The sequence below is a fragment of the Cryptotermes secundus genome, unplaced genomic scaffold (genome assembly GCF_002891405.2).
Source record: "Cryptotermes secundus unplaced genomic scaffold, Csec_1.0 scaffold298, whole genome shotgun sequence".
Taxonomy (NCBI): domain Eukaryota; kingdom Metazoa; phylum Arthropoda; class Insecta; order Blattodea; family Kalotermitidae; genus Cryptotermes; species Cryptotermes secundus.
The window spans coordinates 1,978,316-2,001,911 of record NW_019741976.1 but is presented as its reverse complement, the minus strand read 5'-3'; the positions used below and the strand labels follow the sequence as shown (position 1 = coordinate 2,001,911).

Genomic DNA, 23,596 nt, shown 5'->3' with positions numbered 1-23,596 from the left:
AATGATGCAAGTCTCATCTATGACTCATTTTTTCCACCTCAGCCACCTGGAAACTGATAATATAGAAATTTTCTCAACTGGAATTATGTGCCTTGGTATGCTGAAGAATGTTTCTGATCCCACAAATCAAACAAAAAAATTATGCTGGACATGAGACATTCACCAAAGACTACCTCCGCATTATATACAGAAGCGCACAAACCAGAAAGTTTGCTGTTTACTGTTTAGTTTACTGAAAGTTAGTGAGCTGCAATTGAGTGTACATAATGACAACTAATTATATTCACTGACGACTGTAGAACTACTATATGCTTGCTCTTTAATGATATACAGTGAAAATTAGAGTACATCGTGTAAAATTAATCTCTGCTGAAGAATAAATTACACCATGTGACAAAATAAGGAACTACTTTTCATTTGATAATTTCTCATAAAAATTCCCCCAGACCTGAGTCCAAATGGCCTCTCTGCCCCAGAATTCCTGTGATTAGTTAAGGTCATGCAAATGTGATAGAGAAACTTTTGCAGGTGAAATGAAATATCAGAGAAATGGTACATCAGACATTACAAAAAGAAGTTAGGAAATATTCAACATATTTTATTTCATAATCTGTAACCAGAAAGTGTCCAGTACATGTTGACTATTGAACCTAGATATTTAAACACTGTTGTACACACTCTTTATCTTCTGGCAACACCGAAAGATCTTAATGTTTAGTGTTGGAAGATAAGTTACACATTGTCATAAATTAAAATTATCATAAAAAAAGTTGGCGCATTTGGAATTATCTTCAGTTGCATTAAGATACAAAATTAGAAAAAAAAGTTGAACCATCTATGAGCAATTTTTTTATCCCAATATAATGTAGTGGGATAAGCATGGTGTTAAAATTGTACAACTTTGAAAGAAATAAATTTTGACTGTTAATTCAATCTGTGTCAATGCAACATAAGTAGAAACAGAATCTCACCTTGTATTTGAACTGTATCCCCTATGGCACATACCGTCAGTTTTCATTGGCAGGGATAAGTTGTGAGACAAAAGGCTTTATAAAAATAATGTTCTAGGCTGTACCATCTGTTGGTAGCAAATTTAAATAAGGGCACAGATAATTTTGCCACTGAAATGAAAGCACGTTAAAACATCCGTACTATAAGTTTACAACCATATGTAACAATTGAAGTCAAATAGAATATAATTAAAGTCTGAACAGTATACATATGTATGAAAGAAGCATTATGGATAAATGACACTGAGAGACCAGAAATTGCAATTAAATATAAATGACACATAAATTCTTCTTGTCTGTACCATGATGGGGCTCAGCTTTAGAAAAGTTTAATAAAAAAGGTATACACAACAATAGCTTCATTACTATACATCCCCAATAAAAATGGGAGCATAATGATAAAATGCTGGGGGGTTCTGGGCCCTGCTGTCATTTCAATACAAGTTACAAAGAAATCATTGCAGAGCTTGCTGTCTAGTTTGGTCCCAACTCCTCCAAATACACAAGTGCCGCTGCTGTCAAGTGAAATATAGGGATGCAGCACAGCTCGGACTAGTACTTCTCTATGGCCATCGCAGCACACTCGAAACATAAAAGACAGTCTGCAGCAGCTAATTGTGTCACAGGGTGCTCTTCACCATGCAGTCATTCCAGTCCATCTACCAACCATTTGTCTGCTAAGCCATGGAGTTTTCAGTCTTCCAACAGTAAGATCAAGCTGACACATTACGCTAACGTAACGTAGACCTGGATACAAAGTTGTTGCCTCAGATAAGATCTGCTGCAAGATGCACAGATGCGCTCACACCCATTATCTATGGAGAGGGGCCCTCAAAGCTTTCATTACTGTACATATGATACAAACTTACACATACATCTCAGGACAGTCTCTTTCTGGCCTGGCATTATTTTTAACAAAAGAACAACAAAATAATGGTAAGTAATTTCCAGCAACTTACCGTAATTACAAAGTTAAAATTTTGTAGCAGTATTTTCTAGAGTTTAATTTTATATAAAAATGATGGTTTAAAATAACAGCTCTGTTAAGTCCACCCATAAATCTAGATCCTTGTGAGGGACTTTTTTGACACTTTTTTCTCTTAGTATCATATTCGAGGCACTCAATGTTAGGAAACTATTGTGCTTTTAAAAAGACATCTGGCACTCTGACTGTCCCAATAGTCTCCACAGTCCCAGCCTTTTTAAGGTAAGATGGCAGACATGAGACCATGTGCTTGACAAACATCACATTCACCCTGCCATGGCCGGATTCACTCGTTCATTCACTCACCAATATCTTTGCTCAATCGCTCCATCACCTGACCCCAACAGAGAACATATCAAAACTTCACATCACTTGCTGTCCCCTGAATCACAGTTTACATGTGCATGAAGCATATCACAGTCTCTTCTCATTTTATCTCAATAGAGATTGGCCAGCAGGAGATCAGGTGACTCGCGTCGTCAGCAAGTTGATGTCTCCTCTCCTTCCAACGTACAGGCTACATTCTCCAGTTTGTGAGCCAAATGCATCTTCTTGCAATAAGGATCTATATCAAGTGCATCCAGGATCTGTAAATCACAAACAGAGCACAGAGAATTTGAGAGCAAGAAAATTATCAAATAAAGCATCTCATATATCAAAAAAGGCACATCAAAAAATACAGATTACTGAATCTGAAAAAATTAAAGTAAATGTGTGCATGAATTTGGGCTAATTACTGAATGTCTTTGTATATATAAGTTTATAAAGTGATTAGTACATTATCTCTTATGAAAAAAATAATATAAACAGAGAATTTACATTCTTTCAAAAATGGATTCAAAGATAATTCCTGCCTCCACTTTCAGTTCTATATATGTTATATGCATATATGTTGGCCATGTATTTACCTGATGTTGGCTATTAATAGCCGAAACATGTAGCAGAGCCAAAACTAGGCACTGACATTGATATAGTTGTGTTGTGACGGTTTTAATAAAGAAGTTGTATACTTCTTGGGAAGCCGCCAATTGCACAGCTACTCAAGAATTTCCGAGCAGTTCATGGAACCCAAATTCTCATTACTGCATTCAAAAGAGCCTTCCCTTCATTTTGTCTGATACAGCATTTTTGGCAGTTACTAAAACTACAAAAAAGTTATGTTTTTTTTTCAGTCTGTATCCCTGGGCTGGCTACCAGTTCAATTCCACTTCACCTACAAGCAGCTGAAATTGTTAGGATACTACTGGAGCCTGTCTGCTCAATACCAATGTAGAATTAATTAAAAAATTCCAAAACAAGTGCTTCAAAATGTCCTGCCTACCACTCCTATTGCCCTAGACCAGGCTCCACCCACTCACTCCTTCCTGTGGGTTTGAGTGATGACCTCCACAGGAAACTGGCTACATAGCCCAAATGATTCCTCACCCTAAACATTTCAACTCTGAAGATGGAGGCATCATGTTCCTCTGAAACACTCTTGTCCACCTGCAATACTACAGATTACAGACTAGAAGGCCACAATCTGAAGCCTCAGTACGATCACAAAATTTATATATAATCATATCATAATCATCTGCTGGCCAGTAAGTGACCCACAAAAGGATCTATGCCAAGCAAATTGGCAGTCATCCCAAAGCTACTGAGGCACATCAGACAATGAACAAATGTCTCATTTCTGTGCTTACAATTCTAACAGAAATGTAATCACCTTCCTGAAACCTCTGGGCAGTGAGTTCCACAGGAACCGCCTCCGTTCAATTGCAACAAAACTCACCATCTTCTTAAACTACAAGCTCCTCCAAGGAGATACTGAAACTACTGCAGGAATACCTACCTGATCACTGTACTTGGTGACGTAGATGTACAGCTCCTTGAGTGCAGATACCGTATCAAACTCTCCAATCTGTGACACTGAGAGCTGCTGCATGGCTGTGCTCATTTCCTGATCTGTTATTTGGGGTAACATTTGGACGTCATAGTAAAAGTGAGCTACCATTTCCCTGTAGTGTGGAATATCCTTGGCAAACAGGAGTTTATTTGATGGAGAATCTTTCCCTAAGCGATGCTCTGTGGTGGAACAAGAATCCATGAACGTCTGAGCAATGACAGACAGGCAAGAATCCACTGTTGTCGTTTTGTTGATGTCAAATATAAAGTCAGGATTCTTGATAAAATTGACCCAGAACCTCAATGGAAGACTGCAACAGAAAGGATATTTTATTTACTACACATATAAAGGGAGGAATTAATAACATAGGAAAGGAGGTATTGCATCTTTAAGATATTTTGGCAATGGGCACAATAGCCTAAAAACCCCCTTTTACAATTATTTCCTTCTTGCTCCTCAAAAGAAAGTCTCAATATGACACCTGCATGTATAATGTAAGTTATTACTACTAAAAATATTTTAACATCACTAACTTCAAGCATTAGGGTCAAATGGCTTGTTTAACTTCAAATAAAATCTCTTTTGATCAAATTGTGCCTTTACAGGTCTTGCAACAATTCTTCATCTCACTGAACATAATTAAACACTCCATTCTGGATACAACTTTCTTTTGGCCTTCTGAAATACTGTCACCAATAGTTTGTCTCCCAAAGTACTACTGCCAATATTATTAATGTGTAATTGGTTTCTGCTTATGTACTGATACTGGAGCACACGAGTAACTCTGGTTCATTCTAGCAGCTTCAATCCTACATTTTCCGTTAATATTCAAACTTCAGATCCCATATAAGATCAGGTCTTGACACTGTCTGGAACAGTTGAGCTGTTTTGCAGCTGCACTGTTCACTGTGTGTACTATGCCTCCAGGGACAAGTCAATTCAAGTCACCATATGGCAACCATCATAATGTCAGTTCTTCTAAAAACATATAATTATCTCGCAGCTATGAAGCAACTCATAGTAATGCTGTCATCAGAAAATTAAATTCATTTTATAATGTACATTACTTATCACTAACTCCATCATCATTTATCCTTTTATTGTAATTACAGACATATTCTAACTGCTACTATACATTCATAGGCTTTTAGTAATGTATGTAATGAAAATTCTAGGGAAAACACAATTTCTATATCAAAATCATTCAGCCCTCTCTGCTCTATTTGCATTTTGACATGAGAATTGGAAGTTCCCATCAAGTGACTGCAGAGTGACTGTAAAAATGTTATCTCTAGCCATGTAGGGATAATACTGTCAAGTGTATGACAGAATAGCAAATTGTAATGGAATTGCAGCCAATGGACGCCAAGTCTATAACTAAGGACAGTGACAAAGCTACATGGGTGTTACCAACAGCAAGCACACTGAGCCTGTGGCATCAGGGTTTGCAGTGTTCCTGTCAATTACAAACATATTTCCACATGGGCAATTGTTCTAACGTGTAGATGGCCCACCTGTTTGATTTCCAGGCATGAACCACCTCAGATTCAGTGATACTGTGCTTTCTCGCTGCATCATCCAGGAGGTCGAACAGCCACTTGACGGCTGGAGGGAGGGCTTCATTGGCTGTCAATATGGTGTTGAAGAAATCATCCACAAACTTCTGGATTGTGCCTTTTGTAGACAGTAACCGTGTGAGAAAGATTTCAGGGATGGCTTTGTGAGTACGTTCTGAGGTTTTGTTGTTCTGGTAGTGGTGCTCGTCAATTGGCCGGACCAAGTGGTAGATACGAAGATTTGATCCTGCTTCCACATCACCGTTGACTGTAATAATTGGGGACAGTGAGTTTGTGAAGTATGTACCAGTGCCTGTAATCATAGAAACAACACCTTATGATCCACTGTATATGATTAATAACAATTCGTGGCACACACATCACCTTTAATACCAGCAATGTACATAATCAGCACAGAAGTAACAATTTCTTTAGTATAATCCTCAGCAATTTTAACCATTACATGTATATTAATAAGGTAAGTTCATAATAAATCCTGTATTATTTTCATTTACTGAACCGACCCATAGTTCACCCTCCACCCTTTTTAGAATAATATTACCTTCTTATTTAGGATATAAAATAAATGCAAGCCCTAAAACAATACACAAGCTCATAACAAACCATGGAGGAATTTCACATCAGAAGGCAAATTTTCAGATGTTTATGATCCAGGGAACAAAAACAGCAACACAACAGCAGCAAAAATGATGAAGATTTATTATTTTGTGAAGTAACATAGTAGCATTAGTACTTTACCCAATAACTCAACTCCTCTTTTATAATCTAAAAATTTATACTTCTAGGCATTTGGCACTGATGTGTTAAAAGACATGCACTTTATATATGCATTAAGATCTAAATTTGCTAGCAGCTCTATCAACATCTGCTTCTACAAATAAACAAAATTTATATTTTTGATATACAGTTGTTTGCTGTTACTGAGAAACAATGTTAAAGTTCTTCAGTGCAGAAAAGTGCATTTCACGGCCTTTCATCTGATGATTCTGCTTCCCCACATAACACAAATTTTAAATTAATTTAATCTGTGTCTGAAGCTTGTTTCAAACATCATATTACCAATACTTATGTATTAATTACACTTAACCCATTTTCAAGCCAAGTGTTTCTTACTTTCATGTTAACAGTGCTTCCATTATGGAAATACTAAAAATATTCCACTTTCAATTTCAATTTAATTTCACTGACATTTGTGAATAGCACACTAAAAGCAGAAAAGAATAGTATTTCTGAATGAGATATTCCATTTCCAGCAATCAGAAGGTTAAATAAGAAGTGGCACTGTACAGTAAACTCACAATTTTGGCATGGCTGTTTGCAATTTGCGTTGAAGCTGTCATTCTGCCGAGGAATCAGAGACATTACTGCAGACTCCTTGACCCCATAATGAGCTAATGTGTTCAGTTTCTTCCAACCACAAATGGATTTGGTGGTCAAATCCTCATCCTGTAAGGTCAAATGTCCTCCACGCCCATGCCTCCATTCTAATTCAACATAAAGAAAACTTTCACCTGATCTGTTGTAAATTAATAATAAAGAAGATAAATTTTCCCAAAGTTATAATATACTTTAGTTATGCACAAATATAAATAAACACAGTTTGTTTTTTCTTGCGGAACTGATACCAGAATCTGGCTATCAAATTATAATCCTCTAATTGAATAATGTACCTAACATGGCAACATACTGCTGCACTTACATACAGGCATTTAACCTTAACTGCAATATATGATACAGCTTCCCCATAGCTGGAACGAAATAATCAAAGGTCACAGAAGCCCATTTCATGTACCATACAATTTAACAGAATGAGTACTGATTATATTTCCCAAGAAAGAATACTGCATTTTTAAAAATGAAGTCTTGTATTCATATTTAATTAAGTGTATCTGGTGCCAGTAGCAGACGGTGATCCAAAATCCTCTAACACATCAGGCAAATTCTGTAAAACAATGACAGATCTATAAGCAGATAATTTAATAATTAATCCCAAAGGATTATATTTAAAAATATACAATTTTTTTATACTTGTTGTCATGTGTTAATATGAAGTTTGCTGTAATTTAAAACATTTACATTAATATTATTACTGGTACACCATATTCATTTGAAATTTCAGTAAGTCCCAAAATCACAAACTTCCCATAGAAAATAAATTCTTCAATAAGCCTTAAAATGTATTGTTTTTAACATGAATAGAAATTCAAGACATTGTGTTAAAGGATAAATAATTTAAATGTTTCTTTATGTGTAACCGCTCCACTGTCACTCACTAATTTAAGTATAATTAGAATAATCAGTAACAAAAAGTAAGTGCAGATAACAAGTAATACCCAAGCCAGTGGCACATTGTCACATTCTTGTTTCCAGGAATGGACTTATTCCAAATCTTGATGTGGCCTTTTCTGAGAAATTTTGTTTGTGAGTAGCACGTCGGCAATGAGAATTCGATCACTGACAGGTCCTGCATGTCGTAACTTAAAAGTAGGTGGTTTCGAAAGCCACGCCAAGCAGGTTATCTGTCAGTGTACTGTCAAAAATGACGTTAGGACTTTACGGTTCAAAGCCCCAAATTGCAGCTAGCTGATTGGAGATCCAGAAATTGTGTGAGCCCCAGTTCTCAAAATTACCCAATCAGTGGAATTAAGGGGGGGGGGGTGACTTAGCAGAGGAACTGACGTCCAGGGGACCTCAGTGTTTTCAGACAAAGAGTCACAAGTTAGTTGCCAAACAGTCGCAAAGTGAGTGGCCTGCTACTCGGGAACAATTTAAAAACGAAAATCTGTGTTTTTCACTGTTCTGTGGAACCCCAAATTCAGAGTGCTAAAGAAAGTGTAAATTGTGCTAATAACGTCCGTTATACCAGGACTGTGCTAGATAAGGACCTATACATAAGCATCCATTGTATTGACTGCGTGTCATCAGGTGAAGGAAAGTGTTGATCTCAATAAATGGTCACAGTGTTTAAGTGCAAAATAGCACTGAACCAACTACTTCCCTCCCCGTCCTAAGCGAGGCCTTAGGAACGCTCTGAGAAGGATCCCAGCTCTACCCACAGCTGAGCTAGTTGACCTTTACCCCCTTTCCAAAATAAATCTACAACTATTGTAAGCTGACACCACCTGAGCTTACTGGCGCCCAACCTAAGGAGGAGGAGGAGAGACTTGATGAACGTGTGACTAACCAACAAACAAGGGGGGAGTGAAGGTGAGGGAAGAACGGTTACAGAGAAGAGGTGGAGCCCAACGTAAGGGCTGGACGGTTATATATGATGTAAATAGTGTGTTTAGAAGACCTGTCTTTTCAAGGTTTTCCATAACTGGAAAAGGGTTAATACAATGGAGACATGCCTCAGGGCTCTCACTTGGTCATGACTGATTCTGCCTTTTCAGAAGTTGAATCAGGCAACACCTACATACTGGGATGACTGATAAGAATGAGCATGCTAACCGCAGCAGTGAGACTTACACAAGAGCATCCATGTCTCTTACAAGATTCAAACCTTCAGTCAGCAAGGTCAATATTAAAATTTACTAATGACTTGGTGAATACTACTATTTGAAATTACTGTATTATGGAATAGAATATCAACAAACCGTTTTGGTATATTAACTCTTTGACTGGCGCGAGCGTGTTTTAACGCCCGGACGATGCCAGCCGTTCCCTGGCGTTGGCGTGTTTTAACGCTTTGACAATCTCGTCCCTTCTTTGCTCTCTTGGCACTCATCAACCAAAGACATATTTATGATAGTTTTTGTGCATGTTTGTAAAGAACCCTTGTAAACTTTGTGGGGGTCTATATTACTGTCAGAACCCTCTGAGAAGGTAAAGGTCAGAAAATATTTCACATTCATTCAGTTTCACCATAGCTTCTTGCAGCAAGTGTCTTCGTTTTCCTACAGACCAGCTGGAAAATGTTGTGAACGAGATTTTTTCTGATGATGATAGTGGCGATGAAATAATGATTCCTGAATTGGATTAAGTTGATAGTGACAATAATACAGTGATAGGCAATGATCCACAAGACAGTAATCATGAACATTTACCTACCACGAGTGCGGTGCCTGACACGCCCATCTCATGAACGTACGGAGACATTGTACCCCCAATACTTCCATTTGCTAATAGTTTCGGGATCAAAATTGATATAACACATAAAATGCATCCCTTTTCATGGATTAAAATTTTTTCTGGATGACGACTTGGTAAATCACATCACAACTGAAACCAATCGCTATGCTCACCAGCACTTCAACGCACATGAGTTAGCTCCTCACTCTCGAAAACACAATTACAATTATGTCACATCAGATGAAATCTGGACATACTTAGGAATTGTGTTCATGACAGGAATCGACAAACGCCCTGAAATTGAAGAATATTTGTCCACTAGGCCCATATTTCACACCCATGGTTTGGACAAAACATGTCTTTGCGGTTGAATAGTTTCATTCTATTCAAAAAGAACACAACAAACGAAAAATACAAGAAGAGAAATTACAGATTCAAAGATTTTATATTGGACTGTGTAGAAAAATGACTGAACCAAACAAACAGTGTGGAGAGGGAGAAAAGTCAAGGAATGAAGTGGATGACGAATCTATTGGGTCAGACTAGAGTGCAGTCACGCCTCCGCCCTCGACCTTGAAAAGACCACCAGTGAAAGAGCCAGCAAATCGTCTAGAGGGTGGCTTGAAAATTCACAAAATGGTCCATGTTCCTAACAGTAACAATAAGAAGAATGGTGCCCTGAGAAAGTGTCGCGTGAGTGCTAATTACAAGGTTAGAAAAGAAACAAGTATCATGTGTGCAGGCTGTGGTGTGGCTCTCTGCAAACTTTCATGTTTCAATGTTTATCACATGAAGAAAAACAAATAAAGAGGTGTGGAAAAGCATTTATTGCATAAAATATTGTATTTTAATTAGTTCCTAAAAATTTCGTTTTTAAAAACCAATTTTTGTTGAAGTTGTTTAGGAAAAAGTAACAACATGCATTTTAGCGACATAAGGTTTAAAGGGCCTGCCAGGACAGGGGTGGGATTTAAATACCCTTCGCGCCAGTCAAAGAGTTAATGTTTTGTTACTTAAGGGGTATTTACGAACTAAACATTCCTGGTCCACCTCATCAAGGCAAACATAATAAACTTCCTGCACAATGCTGTAAAGTAGATGTGATGTAGTGTATGCTGTTTACCTGAATGGAGCAAAATAGCCAATGTAAATAAAACTAGTTCTTCAAGATCCATCTGAATCTAGAATTATTAGAACCTACTTAGTGACTACTTGAGAAACTACAAAGAACATGATACATACCCAAATCCACTTCATGTATAGATGGTCTCATTGAGAAAGGTGTATTTTTATATAGGGCATCCAAAATTTTGGATTTCACTTGACTAATAGTGTCACAATCCAAAACTTTACATTGTATCTTCTCATCAAGGTCATCCTGTACCACATGAAGGGTCTGTAGAAAAGTAACATATTTGATACAAGGAATTCAAAAGATTTCTAAAAAATGTAATTCATATACTCATGTATGTATATTCTACATGCATTAATGCATACACAGAAAAGTTACTGAACAAACAAGAGTATGTAAAGAACACATATACAGATTCTGAGAGAGACAAGTCTTTTTTTTTTTGTTACATAATGTTTATTCTTCAGTTTGAGAACAGTCATCTTCTGTTGATTATATTTTCATATCCTCATTCACATTTTCAGCCATAAAATGGAATATTTCTCATGCAAAATTACATTAGTATTCATGCTCTAAGACTATTACCATTCCACTGCTTGACCTGGCTTAGTGAACTCTAAGTATGAATACCTAAGAACCAAATGACCTTAACCTTTTGCTCTTCCATTTACAACATTAATGTTATGTACAATCAACTCAGCTGTTTCTAAGTATTTAAGTTTTAAATGAGACTTTACTCCCTTCTAGTAAGAAAGAATTTTATTATGTTCTACTGGGTTAGGAGGACCAAACCACCAATAAGCATTCCATAATACTGAATCTCTTTTTCTAATCTCACTATCCCAGATGTCAATTCCAACTACCACAGCATGAATTCCAAACACTACAGCAAAGCATAACTGTGGGAAACAGGCAACATCCTAAAACCACTACAAGCAATCATAAAGCTTTGGGAATGGATAAATATAATGATATTCTCATTGCACATACTTGATATGTTTGGTAAGGGATTTTTTCATAATGTGGATCCTCTTGCACAAGATGGATTGTCTAGGAGAAACAGAAAGGAAATATATTGATGACCAAACATAATAAATAAGCAGTACAGACGCTCCCATACCAGAAAGCACTCTCTCTGCTCAACAGGCATGATATGTTCAGCTGAGATGACCATCTGCCGTATTTTCCAAATGCAAGAACAGAATAAGTTCTCTACAGAAGACTGTAGCAACAAGACAATGTAAAGCCACCAAACCTCAAAATAAATGATTACATTAAAAAATAAATTATAAAATTTTAATGGCTCATTTTGAAAGTAATCTATATATAAAGTATTAAAAGTTATGTCTCTCAGCCAACAGACCATACAACAATGCATGCAATATTTTCAAATTCAGAGACTTTCAACATAACATGTAAAAATTGTAACAGAAACCCAAGTTTATTAATTGCATCAATTCACTATTATCTGTCTCAGAATAATGGGAAATTATTTCTCTATGCCTCAGAGGAAACTGTATAATTAATAATATGAAGAAATATAATGTAAACCATAGAACCATAGAATAATAAAGGCAGTTTAACTGAGCAAAGGAAGCAGCAGCCACTGTCTAGCCCTGAAGAACAATGAGATAAGACTATGATATTCACAACTCTTGAGACAACATGCATAAATGAATCCACATTAACTGCTACAGAAACCTACAATTAACAGTGAGCACATATTTTGCACAATAAACCTCTTTATGTAGTATAAAAAAATGTTTCCTAGAGCGTTACTTACAACCATGCCATGGTCTATCTGCTCTCGCAGCAAGCGTTCTTCAGATAGGGAGTACCGAGCATCGTGTGTGATGGCATCAACAGGGCCTTTCTCAATCTGATGCTTGATGGCTTTGAAGAGCAGGAATAAGGAAGAGCCAGCATAATCCTTCAAATAGTTATACATACAAAGAGCCATCCAATTTGTTAACATTTTCTCCACCACAGACTCTGTTCTTCGGAGCATCAGCTGTGGATGTTTGGTTAGCACAGATTTGTCAATGAGTCGTAGCAGAAGGCTTCTAAGGATATCAGTAGCGTATTCCATCTTGCCCATGAGCACCACCATCAAAAGTGATGCAACATTAACTCTGTGGAAGAGAGATATGTCTCATATAATATTTTCATCTTTTATGATGAATAAATTCAATAAAATCTTGAGCAATCAGCTTTGTCATGACTGAGATAAAACAAAAATTTAACAAACCCCTTTTATTCCATCATCAAAGGCTGCCCACCATCCAAGTGACTGTAATATTAGACACATAACAAGTCTCTAAAATGTTGTTGCCTGTCTCAACCGTCAAGCAGCTGTTCACCCAAGAACATTCTGATGCATACATCTAGTCATTTTCTGTATATTAGGAATTATCATTTCTTGCTTCACTTATCTTTTATTTTCTGGGATTGGTATTAAATTGACTCTGTTAACATTTTATTATGATTTGATTCTTTCGGTGTATAATTATACATTATAACTCACTTGTCTCTAATATTGAATGACTTCTGTGCCTCCAGTGTCTCGATGAAGGTGAGAATGAAGCACTTATTGTTGATAAGTTGTTCAAATTGAAGCATTGCTGCATCATAGTTTGTTCTCGGTCCATTAATCCGTACCTAACATTAAATTTGAAAGAAAAGAGTGCATAGTTAATGTGATGGATAATTTAACCTTCAATATGTCAAAGAAGAGCAATGATATCAAAACCAAGTAATGGAATAGCAGGAAGTGAGATGTACATTCACCCCAAAATCACAGTTTGTGTTGCAATACATACTATAACAATATCCTTTAAGTTTTCTTTTAATACATAAAGCTTTGACAATATGCACAATGTATTGTAGTTTTCTCTGTCAATGTGCAGTTGGTGTCAGTGTTACAGACACTGTTTCTTGTCTCCATCATCAGGGGATTGATGTGATGAGTGTTGTGTCTGCACACTCTGTTTTTATGGACAGCTGCAATCTGCTCCAGCCTAGACTTCATGGGCAACACTGGACTGTCAGATGGTCAGCGACATCCTGTTCCAATGCAGACTGCACAGGCAACAGTCAGTCACTTGAATTCATGCTGCCTGTTGCTGGTCATTCTTAACATTGTTTTTAAGTTTTCTCATATGTTGTTATATTCTTGGCTGGGTAAAACAGATGCCTTACAGAAAATCTCACATCTCTGTTAAAGTTACTGGGGTGCAGCTGGATCTCATTGGCCATCTTAACTGAATGGTCCACAAAGCCTGTCATTCTTGCCAGCGCTGTGGTGAACTTGGAGTTGTCTCAGTGCTGCTCTGCACCACTGACCTGTCTGATAAGGATGGTCACATATGCTGTGCATGTTCACTGCAACTCATCTCACTGGCATGGCTCATCTGCCCAACATACAATCTTCTACATTCACACAGGATACAGCACATGCCAGAGCCCCTACAGCCAAAGACGTCACATTAACCCTCATGATAGATACAAAGATAATCTCAGAAATGTCAGAAACCAGCTCAACACTGACAAATTTGATCAACTGAGAAGACTTCATTTACCACATCAAACCCTGATGATGGAGACAAATACAGTATCTGAAACACTGGACATTCACTCAAAACAGATGCGACTGATCATCCTAGTCACTGTCAAATTTAATGCTGTCACCATAAAGGAAAACTTGTCCCTGTGTTAAATCAGTTAAGCACTATGCCATGATGACGTATGAAGAAATGGAGGTATAACCCCACCTTTCTTGACCTCGGCACTAGATGACTGCTATTACATGAAAAGCTTCAAATCATATTTAATCTGGAGAAGCTGACTTATGTAATACAATTCTATTTCTAGGTAAGCCAGCCCTAAGTATGAAAATGAGAAAATGAGAAATATTCTCAACATCCATAAGAGACCCTGAATTTAGGAGGCCAAATACCCACTGATCATAACATCACTCAGTTTCTTTGCTTTTATGGTTATACTGTATTAATGACAAATTATAGCGAATGAAATTTAATAATCTGCACAGACTGAAGTATATAATCTCGGATGCTGTTGACAACACATCAAAAATCACATATGACAAAAAATTGTGTATCATTTGGCTGTGCTTCAATGCAAAAGACACACATACACACAGAACTATTATTAATGAGACTTTCAAATATGCTGTTTAGTAAGAAAAGCAATACTTTACATATTTATATAGTACTGAGGTTTACGATAACACAACATATTTTTTTTTTTAATTTCTGAAATAAGTTACTTAAAGTGAAAAAATCATTTTTGATCTGTTTCATTCTGGTCCGTCACACTAACAATTATAAATACAAACCACTCCGTCCACTCTGAAGATGGCCTGTAAGGACCGAAACATGTAAGGGACATAAGTTTTAACGTAGTAAAAACTTATATGTCACATTGGACGGAGTGGTTTGTATTTATAAAAAAAATCATTTATTTGCAATTTTGAGAGACATATTGCTACATTTACTTTCAGCAGCTGTAAATTGTAACCTCAAAGCTTCTTATAACATAATAGTGTTACTAATTTCATGGTGGCAAAGAATTTACACATTCAGGACCGGAGGGGCCAATTGGCCCTCTACGTTTCTATAGCGTTGCGGGCCGGGCAGGCCAATTGGCCCTTTTCTGACGCATTATGTTGCAAGCGACTATATATCGCTGTGTGGCCACGTTGCATCATAACTACTGTGTAGTTGACCTCGGGAGTGTTTGCTAGCTTAGCCAGTAACATGATCACGCTCATTTCCTGTCACACCCTAAAGAAAAAAGCCTTTGTTCGAGTCCAAGCTTCCACGTATGAACCAGGAAGTTAGCAGTGCAACATGGATCAGAGACGAAAGCAGTTGCAGGCGAAGCGTTCTCTGGGAGAACAAGAAATATTAGATTTGTTCTCCGATGAGCTATCAGATTTGCCAACTGCTTCGTCTTCTGATAGCGAGGCCAGCCTCAGTGAAAGTGACAGTGACAGGGGCCACAGTCCCCCCAAAATATTGTGTCCAGTGAAAGTGAGAGCTCTGATGAAAGTGCGAGTACCGGGACAGCCACATGGGGTAAAGTGGACAAAACCCCAACTTTGGGTAGGCTTACTGGTGATCCGGGGGTGAAGCGGATGCCATCGGACCCAACGGTTGTGTCTGAAGTTGCGTCACTGTTTTTTGGAGATAGTTTCTTTGACCTGTTATGTCAGGAGACTAACAGATACTATCTCCAACACCGTGAGGCGTACGACCGCACCTATAAGGTATTGAAGTGCGTGGATGTCACTTCAACAGAAATGAAAAAATTTTTGGCTATTATCATTCTAATGGGGCTTACAAAGAAGAAGAGTAGGACTGCGTACATCTGCAACTTCTGCATGATGCCTCTTCACAAAGGGGAATGTTTCCAGAGATATCACATGCGCAAGCACTTCTAGGAGCTCTGGTAAGTGTTCTCCAAAAATTTTAGTTCAGGAGATTTTATATTAATTTTTTAAGTGAACAGTGCACAAGTTAGGGTGCTAGGCTTAAAAACCTCGGCCCCCAGGGTGATTTAAATATTTAAACAACCGGTCCGCAATGTGTTAATTTGTAACCATTTCTGCCCTCTCTTCTAGGGGCCAATTTCTCAGTCTCAAAAATTTAAAATACGACTTAAGAAAAACAAAATTTTAATAGCAATTATTCCTTTCTACTCCAATCCAAATTTACAGAAGTTATTTCATTACATGCAGTAAAGTGATAACACTACATCTGTATCTTCTTTAAGAAGCTTGCAACTCTTGAGGGAAGATTATATGCATTTAAACAAGAATACTTGTTGTTCTCACAAATTGAACACAGGATTTTATACAAAGGACACTCTGACACTGTTTTACAGAATGAATGATGTGTTTCAAATATTTTCAAATATTAATGAACACTTTTCCTGTTATGACCACCAGATATGGATTAAAAACTGACCACAAATTATGAATTCTAATGATGCACAAGAACAAAGCATTGCATCAACATACAAATACTGACAATCACATTAACAATGGTTCATACACAGCAACGGAAAATTTTCATTTTCCCCTGTGAAAAATCTAAAATCATGTAATATATACAACACAAATGTGGAACGTTCAACAGGTTTTGCAACAAATTACACGAGTGCCAACTTCTAAAAATATAAAAGCTACAGCCAATACACTTAAACCAAGGAGGTATTTAATATTTAAGTAGCAAGTTTAAGCCAAATATAAACAAATCTGAAAACAGCATACTACATTACATATGTTGAAAACAGATATTATGTGCAGTAAAGAGACCACCAGTATTAGAAAATTCAAACCCAGGAGCCAAAAAATAAATGAAATAAATCATGTTTAACACCACTTCATGCAGGATGTGCTGAAGTTTAGATTATAAAATTTCAAACTACAATGCCTTCATCCAAATACCTCCTTACCTTCGGATCATTTAGAATTGGATGATCACTTACACCAGGGAAAAACACCTTCATAATGTAGTTCTTGTGATCTAGAGTCGGAATTCCTGAAGACTCCAGGTCAGCAGTGAGGTCTGTCATGTCAGTCTGGAGTTCAGCAAAAGCTGGACAAAATAACAAAATTATCAACACCTTTCTCCATTTTGCATAAAGCCCCCAATTTATGTAGCATGCAAGTATATTAATCCCTGTCATTTTACCCCAACGAAATAATTTGCCTTGCACTGGATGGCATATCATGTCACATAAATTAAGAGTCAATATGTCATTAACTCACTGACCAATATAAAGTTAATGCAGGCAATATCCCAAATTCAACTTATTATATTCGGTACCTTCCTCATATGGTGAGACCCAAAAGCATCAAAATGAACAATTACTGCACAAATTAATAAGCATAACATGAGCTTATGGTTAGACTTCATGTTTTTAAGAACTATGAACTACAACTGTTGACAGAAGGGAAGATACATGATGTAGAGTAGAAGCGGAAGGTAGGCATCACCAATTTCAGCACACCAGAACCTCAATTATCCAAAATTTGCAGTTGTTAAAACTCTCTTTCCTTTTCCTTGTCTTTAACATTTGAAGTCTGGCACAGGACAGACAGAATGTTACAGACATTTTCTGTGAAATTGTGGAACTACACAAATGTACAGGACGTCAATACCACATGAACAAATCTTTATACCTTCAATATGAAGGATAACTGGAAACAGCATTCCTAGACGTATATTTGTTAAAAGGTAAAGATATCGGGGTTCTATAGGATTGTGAGAGGTCAAGGCACCCATATTTTCTAGACAATCGGCTCACAGAAGGCAGCGTGGCTGTCAGCCTTACACTCCGGCCACCATTCATGCCCCAGGAAGATTCCTGGTACTCATTTCTGTTGGATGCTAATTGAGCCCAGGGCCATAGTGCGGATGGAGGAATTAATGCAACTGAAAAATCCAACAAACCTCATCAGGACTTGAACCCGTGATCTTCCGGCTTGTAGCATAGTGCCTCAAACAACTTTTTTATTATTATTTACACAGAGTACCTAAAATATTCTCAAACGTCTGAAGGCAAGCCATTGACAGATGAAGATCATCCTTTTTAATTTTATGTGAAGTTTACTATTTTATTCACTGTCTCTAACATCTGTAGTACATTCAGAACTGTGTAAAAGTAAAGTATGTATCATGTGAGTTCCTTTCATTGTATGTGGTACATTACCTACATTAACACACCTTATAATGCTCTCAGCAAGACAGAAAATGTTGGACCCTGGCAAGAAACTAAATAACACAGTCATACAGGCTGCAATCTTCATATACGGAACCTCCACCCAACAAAGTCAAAATATGTGGGTCTTCTAAATTCTGTTACATATAGATTTCAGTATACGTGATAACAGAGCTGAGCAGAATAGCATCCTGATAATTTCATTTATTTACATTTGTTCATCCCATTCTCTATACATATTCACAAGAGTGAAACTTTCACACTTCTGTAACAGAAGTCTTTATTAACACTAGTGCCCTAGGCCGCGCCCCAGCTCAAGTGGTCAGTTGCTGGCTTCCCATCACGGTGGCCCGGGTTCGATCCTGGATCTGGTCAAGTGGGATTTGTGGTGGACAAAGTGGCACTGGGGCAGGTTTTCTCTGAGTATTTCGGTTTCCCCTGCCAATCTTCATTCCAGCAATTGCTCCACAATCACCCTCACCTATCATATGGGGCTGGTACAATAGGCCAGAAGTGGCCGCAGTACAAGGGACTTAGTCCCATGCCACTAGCAATAAAAAAAACACTAGTGCCCAATCCGTAATGTACTCCAATTGGTTCTTTGTCAGTCTAATCAGGAAAAAAACAAAGTTTCCAATGTCATAACAGTTCTCAATATACACAGTGTGAGTGCATAAGAGCACCATTAAATGTTGGTGCACATTCCTAATTTAAAATATCAGCATATGGTCTGTCAGATGTTTTATAATATGAGGGTTGGAACTTTAATAGTGGCAACTATTTATTTACAACTGATACAAAATAGATGCATGTTTCAAAGTTTTACTGTCCTTCAGTGTAGTCACCAGCATTGTGTACAACCCATTGCCAGTGATGTGGAAGTCTTAGGATACCTTTAACAGCGCCTGTTGTGTTGATAGTTCGAATGGAGCGGACTACTGCCTGAAGAATCTCCGGAACAGTTCCGAAGCGAATGGCACGAAGTGGTTCCTTCATCTTAGGAATCAAGTTGAAGTCACAAGGGCTTATGTCCGGGGATTATGGTGGATGGTACAGCGCTTTCCAGCCCCATCGATCGAACAAATTAGCCACAGCTTGCGCTGCATGCGGCCGAGCATTGTCCTGCAAAATGATGGGTGGGTTATGCAGAAAGTGTCACCACTTCTTTCTCACAGCTGGTCGCAGGTTGTGTTCCAAAAATGAACAGTAACACTGTGAACTGATGGTCTGCTCTTGGGGAACAGTATGCGTTAGAATAACACCATCACAGTCGTACACGAGAATCACCATAAATTTCGCATTGGTGGGGTTCTGACAAACTTTTGATTTTCGTGGTTACCCGTAATGACGCCATTCGTTTGATTGGCATTTCATTTATGGCTCGTACGATTTGGCCCATGTCTCATCCAGCGCAATGATATGGCGTAAGAAAGCCTCTCATTCGCGCTCATAGCGCTCCAAGTGGTTACGAGCAGCGTCGTATCGTAGCCATATCTGCATTTCTGTCAAATCATGCACAACCCATCGTGATGCTATTTTTCTCGTGTCCAGGCGTTCCTTCAGAATGTGGAGCACAGTCGTATGCACTAATCCTGTCTCTCGGGCCAGCTCACGTATTGTATGGCATCGATTACTCTCGCAGAAAAAGCATACACTTCTTCTTCACTGACACTAGGACGACCTGGCCGATGCATGTCTGCCACATTTTGGAGTTCCTCATTGAAGGCTTTTACCCACCTTTCCACTGTTCTGTAAAGCAATGCAGATTCCCCACAAGCCCCCTGAAGACTTTGATGACACTGTCGTGCTGTACGGCCTCTGGCACATTCAATCTTTATTCAACTCTGTTGTTCCTGTTTTGAAAACATTGTGACTACACTACTTTAGACCGCCAGCTAACACAAGGCTCTTTTCTTCTCGTCACTGCGCATATGCGTGATGTGGGAAGGGAGAGTCCATTTGCTCTGAGGTAAGGTAGGTATGTAACTAACGTGTGGTATAAGCCACATTATTTGGTTCCATTGCATGGCGTCTCTACAGCAGTGTTGCCACTATTAAAGTTCCAACCTTCGTAGATACTTATTTGAGAATTTGTGGCTCCCCTTGATGGAAACAGTCCAGTAACTCACATTTGTGACAAAAAATGCACAGCTGTCACAACTGCTAACAATGTGAGTGCAAAGAAAATGGCAATATATCACCTCACAGATTAATCAGACCTCATTATTACCTTCAGCAACATTTTACTGACAGATCTGTACCGACACCACAACAAACAAAACCATATTATCTCATAAGCCTCACAACAGTGAACTCAGAAATGGACTGTCCAATTTCCAATGGAAAATGACATATAAATGGGAATATACTTGCATATAATTACTTCATTATGCTGTTTGTTATTTGAAACAAACATCCAAATTTATCATCCAACTTTCTAAGGGCACACTTGCTTATAATTCAGTTATTTTCACTTCAGTTTATTACAATTTATATATGGTTTAAGATTTCATAGCAAACAAACAAAACGAAGTCTTCACAGCTGACTACCCTAAGAGACTTCACGGCATTTTACCACAAGATTATTTGAAACACTGAGAATTAGCCGTAGCTCTAAGAAGCAATTTTTGAAAACATTTTAAAATACCAATACCATTGATATGTTTTGCACATACTGTCTATAGTATGCTCTATCAGCAACATAATATGACAACTATCAATCCACTATGATAACTGTCACAAGAACAGCTAATAAACTTTGTCATGATGGAGTTTTCAAATTGCAGGACTGAAGGTGTTAATGAGCAGGATTTAAGTGGAGCCTTCATATTTCACGTCAAAATACAAAGTACATGAAGGTAATGATGAAAATTCCAGCCCAATTATCTGTCCTCAAGCATACATTAGAGATTCTTAGAGTATAATGAAACACATCATGAAAATGAATGGAAAACATATTTCATTGTATTATAAAATATCAATGTTGTAAAATTATCCCCATTGTCTTTCCCTGTGTTGCCATTGGTTAATTGAGGTTACTGTAATATCAAGAAACTAGTCTCTTCCCTACTTTCACCAAAATACACAACCTCTAATGGTAGCTACCTATGGAGCAATTAATGAAAGTACTGGGAGTTACATATGAAGCAGTTTATACAAAAAATATGAAGCCACTTCATCCTCCAACTCATTGCATTTTATGTTAATAGCTACTGCATTTCTACTTCCCCACAGGTTCAAATATGTTACCAATGTTAAAGGATTTCAATTCTATTACTATGATTAAAATGCCAATAACTGTTCATTATCCACTTCTCTACATCATTTCATCACAATGAGTGCTCCCATACCAACAGTTCATACTCATCTGGATGAATGATGCAGAATAATAGTCGACAGTATGGGATAGGAGAAATTTGGATTTGCATTACTGCTCCCTAACCCCTCAGCACAGAACAACCTTTCCCTCCACTGTGCACTGCTAGTTTGGTGTATATGTAGGTCGTACCAAAAGTCATGAGCAACTTCTTTTTGCATGCAACCTGGGCACAGCAGACGAAAGAGAGTATAATGGTAGGTGGACCAGCTGTTGTGTTAACCTTGAGTGTCTTGTGACGTCAATAGCTTGCATCACGTGACCAGTATCACTCCTAACAAAATGGCCGACAACCATACGGCGTTTCGCCAGCATGCTGTCATCAAATTTCTTGTGAAAGAGGAAATCCCTGCTGCAGAAATTCACCAGAGACTTCGGCATGCTTATGGAAGTGTGTGCATGTGTGCGAGCAGTGTTCGAAGATGGGTGAAACATTTTAAAGATGGGAACACCAGCATCGAAGATGAGCCTCGGAGCGGTCGTCCTCAAACAGCCTCAACTGAACACAACAAGGAAAGAGTGGTTGAGATCATTCAAGATGACAGGCATGTGACTGTGGACACAATAGCTCGAAAACTTGGAATAGGGCAAAGTGCAGTAATCGGAAAGTTTGTGCTCGTTGGGTCCCGCAGTTATTGACCGAAGGCCACAAAGGTCAGCGAAAAGCTATCACATCAGAACTGCTGCAGAGATACCAACATGAAGGCGATGATTTTTTGCTCTGTATTGTGACAGGTGATGAAAGCTGGTTTCACCATTTCAAGCCTGAAATGAAATGGCAGAGTATGACACCATTTGCATTCTCCATCAAAAAAGAAAGAAAGACAGTGCCATCAGCTGCGAAGGTGATGGGCACAGTCTTCTGGGATGCAGAGGGGTTTATTCTGGCCGAATTCCTGGAACCTGGGCAAACCATCAATGCTGCTCATTATGTCCAGATGCTGCACAAGCTCCATCATGCATTGCGCGATAAATGTCCGGGACGAAACATCATCATCCTGCATGACAACGCTCGCCCCACGCCGCTCACCTCACATTGGAAGCACTTGCAAAGATGGGGTGGGAAGTTCTTCCACACCCCTCCTATAGCCCTGATCTGGCACCCTTCGACTACCATCTTTTCCGATTTGTGAAGGATCAACTGCGTGGACATTTTGAGACAAGGGAGGCAATTCAGAAAGCAGTGCGTCAGTGTCTTCAGATGGCACAACTGAGCAGGTTTTACCTGAAGATGGAGATAGAATTCAGTCTCTGAAACGCTGTTTTATGTAAAAATAAGATGATGAATGATGTCCAGAAACATAATATTTGTATTAATATTGCATCCTCACAAACTTTGAGGTCCTATATCCAGGGATTGAGGTTAATGCTTTGTTACGGATATGACAGAGTATGTACCTTGTATCCTTTCACTTGAAGGTGGAAACAGATCCAATTTCCCAAATGTGTTCTTCAGAATACAGGATGACAAAAAGAGAGAGAAAATAAACCCTCAGTAATCCTCCCAAAATTAGATGTTTCACTAACTATTTCTAAGATAAATTATCAAGGAAATAAAAAAAATTAATTTAATTATGAAGGAAAGTTCCTGTGGAAGAACAATGCTCTTCACAGAATTGGTGTTTAAAATTTCAAACAAGCTCCTGCTGACTGTTGATGCTGAAGACAATGAACCCACTGAACCACAAATGGACTGTGATGATAATTTCTGGATTTGAAATACAGTTCATACTGTTCAAGCAAATACAATTATTTTACACTGTTTATATTACAGTGTAAAGCACACATGCTACATGAGTGAAATTCTGTTT

At 38.1% G+C, this 23,596-nt stretch overlaps 1 protein-coding gene across 9 annotated transcripts in view; it reads right to left on the bottom strand.

Annotated features, from left to right (window-relative positions):
* Positions 1–577: 577 nt before the first annotated feature.
* The window catches only part of LOC111872852 (plexin-B), a 620,835-nt gene continuing 597,816 nt past the window's right edge, over positions 578–23,596 (bottom strand). For 5 of the 9 annotated variants that reach the window (XM_023867057.2, XM_023867061.2, XM_023867059.2 and 2 more), the window contains 9 exons: positions 17,141–17,283; positions 13,188–13,321; positions 12,447–12,795; positions 11,654–11,713; positions 10,774–10,927; positions 6,759–6,944; positions 5,398–5,752; positions 3,830–4,193; positions 578–2,582 (listed from right to left, as the gene is read on the bottom strand). In XM_023867057.2, coding sequence (XP_023722825.1) covers positions 2,475–2,582; positions 3,830–4,193; positions 5,398–5,752; positions 6,759–6,944; positions 10,774–10,927; positions 11,654–11,713; positions 12,447–12,795; positions 13,188–13,321; positions 17,141–17,283 — 1,853 coding nt within the window. In that variant the 3' untranslated portion in view covers positions 578–2,474. The remainder of the gene's footprint in view (positions 2,583–3,829; positions 4,194–5,397; positions 5,753–6,758; positions 6,945–10,773; positions 10,928–11,653; positions 11,714–12,446; positions 12,796–13,187; positions 13,322–17,140; positions 17,284–23,596) is intronic. The other 4 variants (XM_023867062.2, XM_023867063.2, XM_023867064.2 and 1 more) reach the window with 2 other exon arrangements.